Source organism: Phyllostomus hastatus, unplaced genomic scaffold (genome assembly GCF_019186645.2).
Source record: "Phyllostomus hastatus isolate PE091 unplaced genomic scaffold, TTU_PhHast_1.1 phas_contig_86, whole genome shotgun sequence".
In the NCBI taxonomy this organism is placed as follows: domain Eukaryota; kingdom Metazoa; phylum Chordata; class Mammalia; order Chiroptera; family Phyllostomidae; genus Phyllostomus; species Phyllostomus hastatus.
The window spans coordinates 54,076,682-54,095,117 of record NW_025333977.1 but is presented as its reverse complement, the minus strand read 5'-3'; the positions used below and the strand labels follow the sequence as shown (position 1 = coordinate 54,095,117).

At 35.8% G+C, this 18,436-nt stretch overlaps 1 protein-coding gene across 4 annotated transcripts in view; it reads left to right on the top strand.

Moving 5' to 3' along the window:
• The window catches only part of ROBO1 (roundabout guidance receptor 1), a 408,510-nt gene that overhangs the window by 327,947 nt on the left and 62,127 nt on the right, over positions 1 to 18,436 (top strand). For all 4 annotated transcript variants that reach the window (XM_045851195.1, XM_045851193.1, XM_045851194.1 and 1 more), the window contains exons 10-16: positions 5,141 to 5,346; positions 6,767 to 6,848; positions 7,032 to 7,200; positions 7,299 to 7,465; positions 13,731 to 13,852; positions 15,974 to 16,205; positions 17,078 to 17,199. In XM_045851195.1, coding sequence (XP_045707151.1) covers positions 5,141 to 5,346; positions 6,767 to 6,848; positions 7,032 to 7,200; positions 7,299 to 7,465; positions 13,731 to 13,852; positions 15,974 to 16,205; positions 17,078 to 17,199 — 1,100 coding nt within the window. The remainder of the gene's footprint in view (positions 1 to 5,140; positions 5,347 to 6,766; positions 6,849 to 7,031; positions 7,201 to 7,298; positions 7,466 to 13,730; positions 13,853 to 15,973; positions 16,206 to 17,077; positions 17,200 to 18,436) is intronic.

Sequence of the window (18,436 nt, the reverse complement as noted above, 5' to 3'; positions counted from 1 at the left end):
AATTATGCAAAGGAAAAATTATACTGAATAGCTATACATAAGAATGTTTCTGTGTCTTGGAAAATTTTAAAAACTATTTTAAAGTCTTCTACTATAAAATATCATCCTTTCTCTTTTCTCTAAATTAAGAAGATAATTGAATCATTAATAAACTCAACTCAAAGCTCATGATAATAATTTTTCTTAATAACATGATTTTTTTTCTTTTTATCAACTCCCCTAAACATGATCAATTAATGCCAAAGCTGTTATAATGACACAGTGATGGAGGTAATCTCCAAATCATTAAATAGATAATAGTAATAATAATTTGAAAAGAAAAAGTATGTGTATGTGTTAATATATTAAAAATATATACATATGTATATAGACATATACATATGTGTATTTTTATTGGTATATAGTACTCCATTTTATAAATAGCTCACACTTTATATATTCTTGTGTTGATGGGTAGTTTTCCATTTAGAGCTTTTACTAATAAAACTAAATGTATCTGTACAATTCTGTTGGTGCACTCAGTTTTCATGGTCTGCTTTTGGTGATTGCATGTATTTGTTTCTCTACTTTTTTTTTCTCATATAGTACAGATACAAGTCTTTGTCAAGTATATGTATTACAAATATTTCTTTCCATTTGTTCTTTAATGATGATTTTAGGGTATAAGTAACAAATTTTAATGAGGACCAGTGCATTATTTTTTTCTTTTATAGTTGACACTTTTAGTTTCCTGTACTACCTTGAGACCATGAAAATGTTCTCCTTTTTCTAGGATCTTTATTCTCTGTTCTTTAGAGGTTTAAGATTTTAATTTATCTTAAACTAATTTTTGAGTATAGTATAAAATAAGGATCAAAATTCCCTTTTCCCCTTATAGCTGCTAATTGTTCCAACACCACTTATTGAAAAGACTGTCATTTTTCCATGGAATCACAGTGGCATCTTAACCATAATTTGAATGAACACCAGTGTGTGGCCTCCTTCTTTCTACTCCCTCTATTGAATGGAGTCTGTTCTGTTCCATCCATCTATTTTTGCCAGTATGTGGCCCTAATTGTTGTGGCTTTACAATCAGTCTTATAAACTGGGAGTGTAAGTCTCCAGCTTTGTGTTTCTTGTCTTGAGTTGACTATTAGAAGTCTTCTGCATTTTCTTATGGGCTTTAAAAACAACTTGTTAATTTCTATCCACATACATGAAGATATTCTAAACAAACAAAAAATCTGAGTTTAAATTTTAATTCTACTTTAAATTATATAAGTTTTAAGGAGAATTAATATTTGAATAATCCAAGTCTTCCAAATTAGGGAAATGGTATATTCTACATATCTATTTAGATCTTTAAATCCCTCAACAGTGTTTTATAGTGTTCAGGATAGATGTCTTACATGTATTTTAGCAGATTTATACCTATTATGTTTTAGGATTTTTAATAATTACATATATGTTGAATTTCATTATGCTATTGTTTAAGGTAAAATGTATGTTTGACTTTGTATATTAAATCTGTGTCCAGCAACTTTGCTGAATCCACTCATTATTTCTCAGAATTTGTAGGCAGATTTTTTTGAAATGCCTATGAACAAAATGTGTCACCCACAAAGAAAACCATTTTTACTTTTTTCCAATATTTGTATCTTTTTTTACCTTTTATGTCTTTTACTTGTTGTACATGGTCTGTGATTTCCAATAAAATTAGTAGAATTGGTGATAGTAGACATATTTTTCTTGATCCTAACTTCAAGGGAAAAGCATTTATTATTTTATCTCTAAGTATATATAATATTAGCTGGGATTTTATAAGTATTGTTTTGAAATAGAAAAATATTCTGCAGTAACTTTAATACATTAAATTTATTATTTGCCAGTCCTCTCAGAATTAAATTTATATTTCTTAATATGCTTTATGATTCATAATCTCACCTCTGCAGGCTGATCTCTGGATACTGTGTTGCTCACATGCCCTAATTTTTTGTGTTTGTTGTGCTTGTCCTTTGTTTTATGACTTCTGTGCATACTGTTTCTACTGACTTGAAATTTTGGTCCCTTCAAAGAGCATTCTCTAACTCCTCAAAGATGGGTACTGTGCCTCTGCCCCTGCTTGCTGGCTATCTATCTATCTATCTATCTATTTATCTATCATCTTTCTTTCTTTCTTTCTTTCTTTCTTCTTACTTACCTATCATCTATTTATTTGCAGACTGCATTTATACTTTCCTATCTTGTTTGTTTATTTACCTGTAATCTCTATTAGACACAAAGTTTCTTGATAGCAGGACCCATGTTTTTGTAAGTAAGTTAAATATATACCTAGTAATCTCCAAAATCTGATACACAATTAGAGGCATGCCAGATATTTTTTTGTATGAGTGGGAGAAACAAAGAAGAAAGATAGAAACAGCAAGTTATTGGTTAAGTCAGAATTAAAAATTAGGATTGTCTTATTCAAAGTCTGAACTCCTACCCTGTCTAAGATATGTATAATGTATGTACTGGCTAAATAAGTTAGAATAACCTAAAAAGTTTTTTTACAGTTTCTTACACTAATTACAGCTGTTAAGTGCTGGTTGTGAAGACCATATAATGAATTTGACAATGATCAATATAATAAATATGCAGAAAAAATTGACCATAGAATTGCACATGCATTTATAATTTCAGCTTTATAAAGCAACTTGCATATATCAGTATACATGAAAAAAGGCCAAAGAAAACTATGGTAAAATAGTTTTAAGTATCTCTTATTAGCGTTATAATTAGTAATTGAAAACAAAGCTTTCTACATGCCATGTAATATGGCATTATCATGACTTGTCATATTGATGAGACTAGATCATGGATAGCAATTTTTGGAAACTAAAACAAAAACAGAATCTCTAGATTTGTGGATTTTGGATTTATCTCCAGTAAGAATTCACTCCTAACATTCATGTTTCATTTTACAATCTCTGGGGAGATTTAAGGTGGTTGTTTGTTTGTTGTGGTGATATTGTATATTTAGTTTTGTTTTCTTTATGTCTAGCTTTTTGCAATTAGCAAACCAGTTTCATGTCTACTAGTCGTTGAAATCTTCAGAGCAGTCCCCTGAGCTGGTTAAAACACGTTTTATTATCCTTAAAAATTATTATATTTACAGATTTTAAAAAACCCCAAAGCTTTGAGAATTTAAGGAACTTGCCCAAAGGCATATAGAGATGGTGGAACTGATAATTGACCTTATTCCTCTTTTCTTGCTTTATTTTGTAAACTGTCCAGTATAAGCCAGGAAGAAATATGTGACAGAGAAATGGCATCATTAAACTGGATTGGGATGGAGTAGGGAGGTGTAGATGATGCTAAATATGGTGCAGATACCAAAGAACTGTAGGAATATAGAAAACTGAATAAATCCCCAGATATTGGATTGTTTCTAAATATAGCTACCAAATGTAGACTACTCTGTCACTGGACTTGATGATTTTAATTCGTTATAAAGCAGCACTCTGTTACTAATTTAATTAATGCCTGAAAATAAATATTCATTTGCTTTTATAATCAATAGAACACAAGTAGCAGAGTCTTATAAAGGTCCAAATTCACTGAAATATTTCCATTTTTTTTTCATGCTTATCAGAGGGGCCTCTGATTCTGTTTTAGCCGATCGCAACAGATAAAATAGAAAAATAAATAAATAATTTTAAGCAAATGAATTCCTGGTTTATATTTTTCATCCATGGAATATCTGAAACACTTCTGCCAAGTTTCAATTCCAGCATTCTAACACACCACACCTGGTATTAGCAAATTTCATACCAGTAACCAAGGATGACAGAGAATTGGAAGGGCAGAGTAAAAATTCACAGTTGCTGATTTCACTCCCTTGCTTTCTTGTGTTTCTCAAATTGAACGCACAAAACTAATAATTATGGCATGATAAATGAGGAACAAATTGAAGTGTGACTCCAGCTTGTGAAAGTCTTTGGTGCATAAAACCAGGCACATGACACATCCAGCTCCCAGATTGTTGCTTCCAAAATGTAGTTACTCTGGCAACCCCTCTCCTCTGCTCAGGCAGCTTCTCAGAATTTTCTCTTGCATATTTGTAACTTTTGTCATTTTTAACTAATACTCAGAATTTTAAGGCTTATTAAGGAAAAAATGTTAAGCTTCATTTTTAATTTTTTATTTATTTAAAAAATATCTATGGCATTTCACCTAACTGGCCTAGTTCAGGGGATGAGAACACCTCTCTGTTGCAAGATTTATTCTAGTTCCACTGCAGTATTTTAGGTCTTTCCCTAAAATAATTTCTTCATGGTCTCAGGTAATATTTTTAGGTTTTAGATTTTTTATATAAAAATCATACTTTCATATATATAATAAAAATGCCTCCATTTGTTTCCTTTCATACTACATTAAAACTATTGAGCTAATAGAATTAGCAAAAGTGTTTCTCCATTTCTATAATTTCAGTATGGAAGTTTGATAATTGCCTGGGAGAGGACATCAGCTGGAATCACAGTTTGGGCATTTTTCCATTTTCTCTGAATTCATTAGGATTGGAAAATATTTACCCGTGTATTGTTTTAACAGAAAGAATTGCAAGACGAAAGAAGCTCAGTCACACTGACTTGTAAATTACGAAAGTCCAGAGACACCTCTGTGAATCCAAAACTGCCAAACATGCTGGTGTGATCCCATCATTGTTTCTGTGTGACAAAAAAGAATGATCGCGTATCAAGTTGGCTTTCGTTCATTTATGAAAATTTCGCTCGTAGATTTATTGGGGGTGAATGGTTTTTTTAACATATTTTAAAGCTTAAAAAGCACAGCATTCCACTTCTCACCACTATGTATCTACTTCTCCATCCACAGCTCTTATTTAGTCCCTGAACTCCTAAGTTAAGTAGGTCCCTTAACAATACAGCAAATTCTGTCAGTGTTGGTCATCTGAAGGGGAGTACATTTTATCTCATTTTGATATTCTGAATCAGTGCATCATATAAATGCATCTGAATAATGCATGTCTCCTACTTTAATTAGTTGTTTGATTACTTGTTTAATTAGTTTGTTTCAAAGCCTAGAGCAACTGCTATTGCTTAGATGATTAGAAAATTGCTTCCAGTTGCAGAAATCTATTTCCTGTTGTTCTTTGGGGCAGTGATTGCAGACCGGCCTCCCCCCATCATTCGACAAGGTCCTGTGAATCAGACTGTAGCAGTGGATGGTACTGTAGTGCTCAGCTGTGTGGCCACAGGCAGTCCAGTGCCCACGATTCTGTGGAGAAAGGATGGAGTCCTTGTTTCAACTCAAGATTCTCGAATTAAACAGCTAGAGACTGGAGTTCTGCAGATTCGATATGCCAAGGTAACTTGAAATGACATCCCAGATTTCCCATTTTGTTTCATTTTGTTTTTGCCTTCAGCAACTAGTGCTGAAGTCTCAAATTTTACAATTAATGAAATGCCAAATAATAGTATTAATATACTTTTAATTTGATGCTTTATTCTTTCAAACATGCCACTGTTTATATTTAAGATGACTTATAATTTAGCCCATGGCAAGAAATTTAAGGTTTTATATGAAGGGGAAAAAAGGTTTTTAAGACCTATTGGGGAAAGTAAATAGGAATTTGTGGGAGAAAAATATACCTTCTAAAGTAGTAGCGTGAGGAAGTCATTCATTCCATCAGCATTTTTTCAGAAAGATGTTTTACGTACAATGTACTCAATCAGTTCTTCTTTTGTGACTATGTTTGGGCCAGCATTTTGCAATTACAGGATACTGTGTATGCAAACAAAAACTGTACAGCAATGTACACACTGAGTGTACATTTAAAATCAGAACAGTAAATGTGAAAGTTCACAGATTTGTGGGGACAATTTAGGGATTTACCTTCTCAGGGCATCACACCCATACCTGTTCTTTCAGGACTGTGTTGTTTTGTTTTGATTTTTCTTTTTCCTTTTAGGTCAGGTTCATACAAGTACAGGAGGCATATTAAATAATAGCCTTGTCAGCAAAAACATAAATTTCAATTGCTTTATTGCCTATTATGGGTGGCTTCTTTGTGACAGTTATTGTGACTTTGTTATTATAATTGCCTGAACAGGGTGACAACATTCTTGCTTTATCGAACATTGCCCAAAAATAGAGTTATTATGTTAAGCAGAGGTATATGGTTCGTCATGCTGCTGATGATTTTAAAGCTGCACATGTGACCTATGTTTGTACTTGGGCATCAGTCTTTAGAACGGAGAGAGCGCTCACTGCAGCTGGGGTTTTCAGCTTTACACTTACTAACTGCCTTAAGTAACAGGTTTTTAAAAAGTGGGAAAGGAGTAAATGAAAAAAGCTCATTTATGTCCGTCCTTAATAAATAACTGTTTATCTCATACCAGTATAGTTGTAACTCTGATAAAATATGAAATAGTAAGAATGGGCATTGGCCAAACTTTATCAGCCTTATTATGTAACTTGCTAAATATGAAGATATAATTTAGCAATCAAGGTTAACCCTTTGAATAGTTTATTGTCACTGATACTGAAAATAATGTTAATCCAATTGTTTTATTATATTAATAGAATAACTATATAAAATAGATTTATGTCTCTGCAGTATTTTCCTTCACATTCAATAAAAATAGAATCAATTAAGAGGTAGTTTTCTGTTAGTGAATTTTAATGCATATCCATATTCATGGACCATATACAAACCTCTAATTGCTTTTCCAGCCCAGTGAGCACTTGATTGTTCCAAATATTTATTTTCCATCTGTCTTTTCAGCTGGGTGACACCGGCCGGTACACCTGCATTGCATCAACCCCCAGTGGTGAAGCAACATGGAGCGCTTACATTGAAGTCCAAGGTAAATTAAATAGTATTTTTACCTTAACATAAAGCTTCAAATCCATTCTGTTTACTTATTGGTAAATAGATAAAGTAGATGCCCTGATGCCTGAGTAGGTGTGTGGATATGTTGTTTTCTGCATTTGTTAATGTACTTATCTGTATACGTAAAAACATTTTTTGTCTTTTTCCTCTTCGTTAGAATTTGGAGTTCCAGTTCAGCCTCCAAGACCCACTGACCCAAATTTAATCCCTAGTGCCCCCTCAAAACCTGAAGTTACTGATGTCAGTAGAAATACAGTAACATTGTCATGGCAACCAAACTTGAATTCAGGTGCAACTCCAACATCCTATATTATAGAAGCCTTCAGGTAGAGTGAAAATGATGTTTCTTAGTTGTTGGTGTTTGGTTTTTTTTTTTTTAGTTACCATTAAATGTGGACATTCTAACTTGTGTCTCTTTCCTTAGCCATGCGTCTGGCAGCAGTTGGCAGACAGTGGCAGAAAATGTGAAAACAGAAACATTTGCCATTAAAGGACTCAAACCTAACGCCATTTACCTTTTCCTTGTGAGGGCAGCGAATGCATACGGAATTAGTGACCCAAGCCAGATATCAGACCCGGTGAAAACACAAGGTAAGTGTCGGTTTACTCAACCTTCCCACACCTGGTTATCTCTAGATGTTATGATTTTACAGGTAAATCATTTGTACTGCACACTAGGATTATATATTTAACATAGTTCTATCATCCATGTTGCTCGGTTAACTTTTAATAAACACACAATATCTGCCAAGTGCTATATTCTGTATTAAGTACTCCAAGATAAAATTAATAACAGAGAAATAGTTCTGATTTTATAAAATCACAAATATAATGAGACACATCATAGGATTATTTTTTGTATTATATGTTCAATTTTATAATTTTAAATATGGGTGTAAAATACTAATCATAATAATTATATTTAAAATTGAGTAAAGTTTATAATAATACTTTCTGGACATCATGCAAATATAAGATATCTGAAAGATAAGCTTGACTAGTTTTTAATCCCTCCGTCTAGCCAACCTCTTACTAAATGACAGGGAAAAGAATTCTTTAGGTCTGTACGTTGTTTGACCTGTCTCTCACTGTCAATTATGTAAACATGATATGTTCAACTTTTAAACATAAATCATATGTATTTTGGTCAAATTTGGGTTATGTACACAGAAAAAAATGAACATATTAAAACTGCTTCTAAAACGTTTGAAATTGGAACTTTTTTTTCACTTGGATCACATTTTGGAAACACTGATGTTTATTGTCTTTTGTGAATAGAAATTAGTTTTAGTTTCCAATGGACAAACTATCTCCCATTCACCCACTTTCTCGCCTTATTATTTTAATTAATAGGAGAACTTTTATATAAAAATATATGAATTTGAGTCATCCTTTACCTTTTTTGGAACATACTGTCATTGCAATTAAAATGTGCTTGCTCTCATATTAATAAAGAAGGATAATTCTAGATGGTAGTGACAGGAAGTATGAAATTCTCATCTCTATCTTGAGTTTTATATTTCCAAAAGAAAAAATTGTAACTTATATCCAGTGATAGAATCAGGTGGTACATAAAATTACTGAGACTTAACTACATTTTTCCTGTTTTGGAGAAGGGTCTGCCAGCCATGCTGCATGTTTTGTCTTTTCCAGCGAGTGCATAAATAATCCTTTTGGAAGGACGTTTTGTTTCAGAATTCACAGAGAAAGCAGGCTGAGTCGGACATGCCCATGTCTGTCTCTTGCTGTGTGAATTCAACACACCCAAATGCCTCTATTTGCTGTTATGAGTCACCTCACCAGAAGCGTTAATATTCTTGGAGCCTGCCTTAAGGCAGTTTGAGGTTTTCAATATTAGATACACATTTGTAAAGAATGCAGAAACTGTGACAGCTGTAAAGTGAATTTCAGTTTCTGTGTCCCCAGTACACTGGTCTCTACCTAGCAGACTCTAAGTGGAAGTCTTGATTGACTGCTATTCTGTTGTATACTGCTATGATTTTATAATATATATCTTTATTTGTGAGAGAGTCTATAGTTAACATTTTATCTGAATATGTTTTTTAAAATTCTAATAACTTACCTTTGTACACAAATAGGTATATTAAGTGGAGGACTAGAAGTATAGTGAAACAGGCATACAATTTTGAAATCAAAGAATTTTTCATTTTTGCTTCTTAGCCTACCAGCAGTAAGGCCCTGAGCAAGTTAGTCCTGAGTTTCAGTTTCCCCTCCTACATAACGGGGCTAAAAATGCCTACTGCATAGGATTGGACAAGGATTTAAATAACCAGTCAATTTATGATTATATAAGACTTTTTAAATAATTTTATGCTACTAGAATTTGTTATTAGACTTGTATTCCTTTCACTGTCTGGACTAAAAATGAATTAGGTTAATAAAATTTACAGATATCATAAACATGAGAAAGACAGCTAGCATTATGAGGGAGAGAGTCAGAGTCAAATACAGCCAGACATACCAAAAGGATGGGTTGGCACTAACAAAGATGAACATCAGTGGAGCAGATTTAAAAGTCTGATGCCTGAATGTAAGCTTTCAAACTTCATTGTGGAAGGAGAGGGTGAGGATATGGGACAGGTGAGTGTGTCAGGGCGGCAGGGTACAGGCCAACATCAGTGTCTGAAGTCACTTAGAATACCTGTGTGGGCCACCTGAGTGATGCAGTCGCCCAATGAATAAATGTCGTCCTACCTGGCATTGGCAGAATTACGTTTAGATCAGGTAATCTCCCCCTTGCAAAAGGAACAGGTCATGTTCCTTTTTGAGCACCACACTTTCAGGTAGACTTTGAAGAGGAAGACAGTGAGGGTCTTTGCTGTGGCTGCATGCAGGCTAAAAAAATTACTTCTTTGGAAAATAAACGCAAAGATCTTGGATTTCACCCTCAAAATAATCAAATTAGAGTTGGCATGATGGGTTTTTTTTCCTTACATTTGGAGAGATTACCATGTAAAAAAGATATGCTTATTCTAACTTCAGGCAACAAAAATTGACCAATAAGTAGAAGTGAAATTGTGAAAGAGTTCATTGTCTACTTCTCACACTGCTTTGGAGGTACTGTGAAGCCCCGCTGAGGGTCAGGCTTGATGCATGGGGGTCACCGGCCAGCAGTAATCACGGAACGCTGTGGATGGCTCATCGAAACTCGAGAAAAAACATGCACAGAGACAACCAGGTCCTGTGGGGGAATAGGAACAGCAGGGCCACTCCTCACGTGGGGAGCGCCTTGGCCACCCTCCCTGGTGGGGAGAGCATGCCGTTCCCCCTCTGGAGAGGCTTTTTATTAGTTTCGTTTGCATAAGAATTCAGGTAAAAGCTCATTACTCATTGCTAGCAAGTAAGGATCAAACAATAGAAAACAAGGAAGTCTGAGGGCCTATTTTGAGTCAGGGTCAAAGAGCTGTAAGACTTTAAGGAACAAACTTACTTCCTCCTTGGACCCTTCTCATTCAACTGAGAGCATTCTGAACAAAGCAGGTTTCACAAAATTTTACATATTCTTTCTTAGGCCTGATCACCCGGGGAACCCGCCCTTTTCAGCATAGAGCTGCACCACCCTGTCATTGTTTCAGGTTTAGGTGGAGCAAGGGAACTAAGTCAACCAAGAGATAAGGAGATTTTCTCCCAGACGATGAGGACTCAGGCTATGTCAAAGCTGAGGAGCAAGGGTCCATCACCCCCTTTTGCTGTAGCCCCCAAAGTCCTTCTTTTGGGGGCCTCCCACGTGATCGTGCCTGTCTTAGATCATTCCCCCCTTGGGGAATCTTACCCGTCTTTGGCTAACCGACCAAGCTTTGGGGTTCAGTTATGAATGAAGCAGCAGAAGCAGTGCTCCTGCCAGGGAGATAAGCTTTTGTCTCCTTGCTGGCTTACAGTTCCAAGGGCATTCCCTTAGCCTTAGCCTAGGCGGGGGTAACAGCTTCTGATACCAGGCAGGGCGGTTCCCAACACAGGCTAATATTTTCTATAGCAGGAACCTGGAGAAGAACCTGGAAGAAATACAGTTGGAGGGTACGGAACACGTAAGCAAGAAGAGAAAGAGCCAGAGGTAGAGATGACTCAGAAAAGACTTGTTGAAAATTGATTCTTAGAGGCATAATTTCTATCACTTTCTGCAACGTGGCTGCAGAAATGTCATCCCCAAGTGGAGATTCCTACGAATGAGCTGTGGCAAAAGGAAGAGCTGCAATAATAGAGGGCATGGTTTCCAGTTCAGGAGTCAAGTAGACCTACCTAGTGTTGGAGTCAGAGCTTTGTCACAGAGTAATCAAAATGTTTCCCCAAAGTAACATTTGATAATGCAAGGAAGACGAGATAAGTAGCTGGCAAGTACAGGTGGTGGTGGTCAGTGTTGGGATGAGGGTGGTTGTTGCCACTGTCCCTTCTGTTCTTCAGGCAGACGTCCTGGCCACAGAGTGCCCGTGGTGCCTGTTTTTTAAAGACTATGCACACAGATACCACATGTGCAGAATAGATGGCAAGGACATTACTACACAGAGCAGAGTGGGGCATTCGTACCCCCCCCCCCTCAGTGATTGTGTGAAGGGGGTTCCCATATTGGGGAAGCATTTGGATGCAATCATATCTGAGGTTTCCTCCAAATGTCATTTTGAATGTGGGGAAGGACCATCTGTATTGAAGTGTGTTTCTTCCAGGTGATGGAGAAGAATGAGGACAATACAGGACCACTTCATAAACTTCTCAATGTTACATTATTAGACAATATTTTCCATTTTTCTCTCTGATGGGAAATTTTCTAAAATAGTAATCTAGACTCCTGTTGTCAAAATGGTTACATTCAATTTGGAAGTGTAGTCATTTTCATGAAGGCATTAATTGGCAAGTTTATCTTAAACCACAGGAATTAAGGATTTTGATTAAATCATAGTAGTGAAATCTTTTTAAATGGTTTATGTATGTGTTTGAAGATACTTTCTAGCCCTGGCTGGCGTAGCTCAGTGGATTGAGCGCGGGCTGGGAACCAAAGTGTCCCAGGTTCGATTCCCAGCCAGGGTACATCCCTGGGTTGCAGGCCATAAACCCCAGCAACCACACATTGATGTTTCTCTCTCTCTCTCTCTCTCTCTCCCTTCCCTCTCTAAAAATAAATAAATAAAATCTTAAAAAAAAAAAAGATACTTTCTAAAAGGCAGAAGATTCCCTGAGGATGGAAATGTGTTCAGATGCTGACATAATGTGTCTCTTCTGTATGCTAATTCATTTTCACTCAGCCAAAGCTTGATAAGCACATTCTGTATGCATGGCACTGTGCTAGGTAGTCTGGGTCCGTGAGGGTCGACCAGATCTCTGCCCTCACAGAAAGCACTCTACCTGCCTTACCAAATGCAGTTCTCTGAAGCTGCCCCATCAGCATTACTGTTTGACAGTTGAAGAAACAAAAATAGTGAAGTTTAGAAACCATCCCAATGGTAGATGGCCACGAAGTTGTTGAGTTGGGGTGAGAGCCCAAGTCTGTCTTATTCCAAGGACTTTACTCTTACCCTGAGGGACAAGGGAGCTGAAGTTATAGGAGAGTATGAGACAGTCGGGAAGGAAGTGTGTCTGAAATGGGGAAGTAATGCTCTAGTGCTTTCTACCAGCAGGCTGTGATCATAGGGAGTCTGAAAGTCAATATTAGCCAAAGATATTCTAAGGTATGATAAGGGATGAAAAGCCAAAATTATCTTAGCTGTTTTCTAATTTTGCTTATTTTAATATGCTATGTGCATTCGAGGGTATTATTTCTCAAAATGTTGGCCAGCACTCGATCAGTCACCTCTTCCATCTGCCTGCCTTCCCTGGACTCCGTCAAAGATACTCACCAATCTCGTTTTTCATTCATGTTTCTTCTGTCTACCAGAGCCAGGTCTTTGAAAGTATTTAATCATTCAGAAAACTAAAATTCTTGTGTCGTTCTTTATGGATGGTAAATAATCTACAATATATGAGCCAAGATACAATACTCTGAGTATTCTGGATGCAAAACAAAATTTTATTTTCTTTTTCACCCCATGTTCTCTTAAATGATTATAAACTAAGCAAAACATCTGTATTTAGAACACCTTTGTACAAATTGCAGATTTTATTGAACAATGACTTTAGTCAGTTTAACAGAACCCTTTTTTGTTGGGAAAAAAATTTTACTGTGTTCTCAATCTCATTTCAAAATTTTGGTGTTCTTGAGATGAAAAACTCTTGCCTTGACACTATAACTAAATTAAACCAGAACATCATCAATTAAATACATACCCTTTTCTCATTGGATCTGCTCCACTTTCGCTAGCCTGACCCAGCCCAACCTGTCCTAGCCTGTCCTGTGTTACTGATGGCTCCTGTGCACCCCATCACAGCCCATAACTTACATACCTGATTTGGCAAGACACCCACGTCCTTCTTTTAATATGTAAGGTGTCTGACTTCGTGCTTGCTTTTTTACTTCTATCTCCTTTGTTTTCATTACCCACCCACTGTGCTCCACGTTGTGGCTCTTTTCTTCCTTGCATAATTAGGACCACTACAGAAGTTTGTAACAAACTCAGAGGGGATTGCTCTGTGCTCCTCATCCTCAGAGGGGAAAAATATCACGTGGTAGGAGGAGCTCTCAAACACTGCTGTTTGCTGTTGTTATCTTTGCCTCTGCACCTGTGTCTGATCTATATCTGTATCCCCTCCTCTACCCTCCTGATCCTGATAAAAAGATTACTTTGTTTCAACTTATTCTGCATCACAGGTTGGCTTCACAGTCACAATGGTTCTTCTTTTCTGAGAGTTGCAATCACTCCGGTTAGTAACATAGTGTAAGGTCTGACTCAGTGTTCTTGCATTGTTGCAGATGTTCCCCCAACCAGCCAGGGGGTGGATCACAAGCAGGTCCAGCGGGAATTGGGAAATGTTGTGCTGCACCTCCATAACCCGACCATCCTTTCTTCCTCTTCAATTGAAGTGCACTGGACAGTGAGTCGTTGTTGTGATTAAACTATTTAACCAAAGTTTTAATAAGTTTTAATAACCAGGTGGCTCCTGGTAGAGTAGTATGTGGAAAAAAAATATTTATGCACAATAGGTAATTAAATTATATGAGGTCTGCCTGGAAAAAGGCCCGCCATTATCAATATAATGAGAATGGTTTGAGTAATATCGATGTAACCTGACAGCCAAAGAGAATGGACTGGAACGCATGTGGGTAAACAATGAGGACTTCACTGTACTAGTCAGTGGGGGCAGTAGATGCTGTTGAGTGAGCATGTGTACTGTGTGGCCATTGCATTCAAAATGAATGAGCAAGTAGAGCAATGAATCTGTACCAAATTTTGCATTAAGCTTGAACATTCCTCCAAGGAAACTATTCATATGATTCAGAAGGCTTTCAGGGACAATGCAATGAGTGAAGCACAAATAAAAGTGTGGCACAAACATTTAAAGGTGTTTGAGTGTCTGTTGAAAGTGATCTACATTCTGGAAGGCCTGCAACTGGCAGAACACCTAAGAATGTTGAATGTGTACAGGCTGCAATCAACAAAGATGGGCAACTAACAGTGCGAGAAACAGAAGCTGATCAGGGGATTCCAAAAACTTCTGTGTCTGAGATTTTGATGCAGGATCTTGGCATGAAACATGTTGTGGTAAAATTCATTCTTCAGCTTCTGCTACCAAAGCAGAAGGAACATTGTGCTGTAGTTGCTAATGATGATCCAAACCACTACCAGTGAACCAGGTTTTGTCAAGAAGGTCATAACTGTAGATGGATTATGGGTCTACATCTGTGATCCAGAAATGAAGGCCCAGTCGTCCCAATGGAAGTTGCTTGGTTCTCCAGGGCCTAAGAAGGTGCAGCAAAGTCACAGCAAGATCAATACCATGTTAACTATGTTTTTTGACTGGGAAGGTGTTGTCCATTACAAATATGGCCTTCCATGCCAAACAGTTAATAAGGAGTGCTACCTCAATGTTCTTTATCAGTTGAGAGATGCCATACCACAAAAACGGCTGCAGCTATGGGCAACTGGTGATTGGCAGCTTCATAACGAAAACATGCCCACTCATGTGTCAGTCTCATGCAAAGTTTTTTGGCAAAACAAAAGATCACCCAGGTGACTCAGCCCCCCTATAGTCCACATTCAGTGCCCTGCAACTTCTGGCTTTTCCCAAAACTAAAATCAGCTTTGAAAGGGGAGAGATTTCAGACCATCGATGAGATTCAGGAAAGTACAACAGGGCAACTGATGTTGACTCCAACAATGAATTTTGCACAGTGTTTTGAACAGTGGAAGATGCTGGGAGAGCTGCATGAGGTCCCAAGGTGCCTACTTTGAAGGGGACTGAGGCATCATTATCTTATGTACAATGTTTCTGTGTGTTGTAACTTCTTCAGTAAATGTCTCTCTTTTTCTTACTGCATGACTGGATACTTTCTGGACAGACCCATAATTTTATATATATGTATATATATAAAATTTGTATATATATAATTTATATATATATATCTATATATGTCTGTATCTGTTAGTCACTCTCCACCTATAACTTTATAATGTGGTAATATTTTTATGATGTTACCTGTTGACTCACTGTGAACAGAGAAAATTTTTATTTTTATGTGTATTTTCTACTAGCTTGCAATAATGGACTTTACCAGTCTCAGGGAAGAAACAGAGTATTAATTATGAAGATATATGTTGGAATAGGATCTTTGTCACATGATGTTTTCTAACTTATAAGTACGTGTGGGTAGCCTTTAGGCTTTTAAAATTAGAAAATGGTAAAACACTTCTTATTTCCATATCCTCTTGAGCCTTGACAGGCATCTGTCTAGATGTCGGTCACAGAAGTGCTTGGATGACTCACATCTGCGTGGAGCATGGAAATTAATAACTAATATTATATATTAAGCTTAAAAAGGGAACACATCACAAAAAAGATAGTGATTTGTTTTTAGTATTCCACTTTATGTAAACTGGAAAACCACAGAATGAAACCAAATATACTTTTTTGTATGTTGTCACATTTAATTTTCAAAACTTTCTGATAAACCAATAAAAATATTAATGGTTACATTTGTACTTGTCATTTTAATAGGTGGACCAACAGTCTCAGTATATCCAAGGATATAAAGTTCTTTATCGGCCGTCTGGAGTGAACCGTGGTGAATCGGAGTGGTTAGTTTTTGAAGTGAGGACGCCAACCAGAAATAGTGTGGTTATCCCTGATCTCAAAAAGGGAGTCAACTATGAAATTAAGGCTCGTCCCTTTTTTAATGAATTTCAAGGAGCAGACAGTGAAATTAAATTTGCCAAAACCCTGGAAGAAGGCAAGTACAGTGAAGTGTGTAATTTTTGTGTGTTGCAGTGCATTTGTTAGGCTTTATTAACTTGATTGAAAATGTTTAATGTTGATAGTGACATTACTAACTATCTTTTTATATTGAACAGTATATTTTGCTAATAGAATTTTAAAACAAAATTCTGTAACACTTGCTTTAATAGAGACCTATACAAAAATGTACAGCTCGATGGGGTATATAGGATATATCTAATTATCAGAAATAAAATTCACATTTACAGAAGGAAATGTTTTCAATTTGCTTGCCTTTGCATTATTTTCCATTCATTTATTCAATGTTATCTTGAGTAATGACTTGTAAAGAAGGTGAGTAATGTCTTGGTTTGCCCCTGACTTTCTGGTGGTCATAAGCATTTTATACTTATGACTCATGTCCCTGGGAACCCTTCAGTTCTACACAAACCAGTATGCTTGGCCACCCAGTAGCTGGAAATTAGAAATCAGTATTTAAATAAAGGTAAACTGTTACATACTACAACTGTACTCTGGAAAAGTAACTAGAATGCTCCCTAAAATGTCTTTATTACTGTAAGTATATATATGATAGAATATAGTTAACATCATGGATGATTTTTGAACATCTTCAGAGAGAGTGTGGGACTAAGGTAACAGGGTAAAAGAAATAAGAATTTTCTTTGGAGGTTTTGTGGAGATAATCTATATAATGTTGGCTTTGAAAAATTCACATTGAGAAAAAATTTAGTTTGGGACTATACCGACTTGCATGAGATGCATCTTTATTGATATAAATTTTATGTAGTTATTGTTTGACTTTAAATGTTAAGTGCTTGCTTTTAGTGTTCTCTGATGTACTCATATCTTTTTAAAACAATTTAATAGCACCCAGTGCCCCACCTCAAAGTGTAACTGTATCAAAGAATGATGGAAACGGAACTGCAATTCTTGTTAGTTGGCAGCCACCTCCAGAAGACACTCAAAATGGAATGGTCCAAGAGTATAAGGTAATAATATAATAATGACTAGTGGACATCTGTCTTCCCCTACAAAAGAAAAAGAAAGCTTGGTTAAATCGTGTGTGGATATTGGGCGCCATCTGCTGGTCTGTATAGCATTATGTAAAACTAAAACACTTTCCTGTTTATTAAGTAATTGTGGAATACTAATTCTTAGGCCATTTGAAAAAAATAACTTGAAAGAGAGCATCTGATTTATCACAAAATATATAGGTCAATGTAATTTTACATAAATAACAAATGTAAATGCTAATAAAAATTTTTTTTGTCCTCAAAAGTCAATTAAATATATTTCTTGTAGAATTGGATTGCCTATGAAATTGGCTATGAGTTATATTCCAATAATTGTGGTTTATTTTTCATTTTAGCATGCTTGAAATTTTAGAACTTTGAAGCGAAGATTAAAAAATACATCTTAATGTGTATGAAAATCAGTTTTTACCCATAAATTTTGTTTTAGTCTCTAAACAAAATTATGTCTCAGAGGAAATTCAAATGTAAATTTATTTTTAAGTGATTTTTATTTTGTTTTTTTTTTCTGTTTTATTTTATTCTTTCCATTACCGTTTAGTCCCCTTACACTTATCCCCCGGGCAATCACCACACTGTGGTCCATGGTCCTTTTTCCTTTTTGCTCAGCCCATGCACCTCTTAACTCCACTCCCCTTAGCTATTATCCAGCTCCCCGCCTGTGAGAATGCCTCTGTCTTGCTTGTTACTTCAATTTGTTCATTAGGTTCCACATATGAGAGAAATTGTATGGTCAAATGTAAACTTATGCATGTTTAAATGAAGTTTTAAAATATATGATATATTATTAAGTGATTTAATATGATTCTGCATAATTATTTTTACTTATGAAAACAATGGCTCTATTCATTGAATTTAGAGAGTCTCACACTGATTTATTTTGTGCAAAGGTTTTTAAGCATGCCAACATACAATAAAAACTAAGTTAGGACATGACATTTATCCTGACAATGAATTTGTGTTATGGGATAGTCTTAATGAGTTATGGTAAATGATTTTGAATCAGGCAGTCTCAATAAAAAAGAGATTTATGTGTCCTTTTTCAAACTTATGTAAACAGTACACACCAAAAAATTGTAATTGCAAAACAAGTATTTCTCTAGACACTGCTTAAAATTTCCATGACACCTGAGTATTTTTCTAATTATTAGCTAAATTGTTACACTTAGTAGATTATCTCATATATCTGAATATT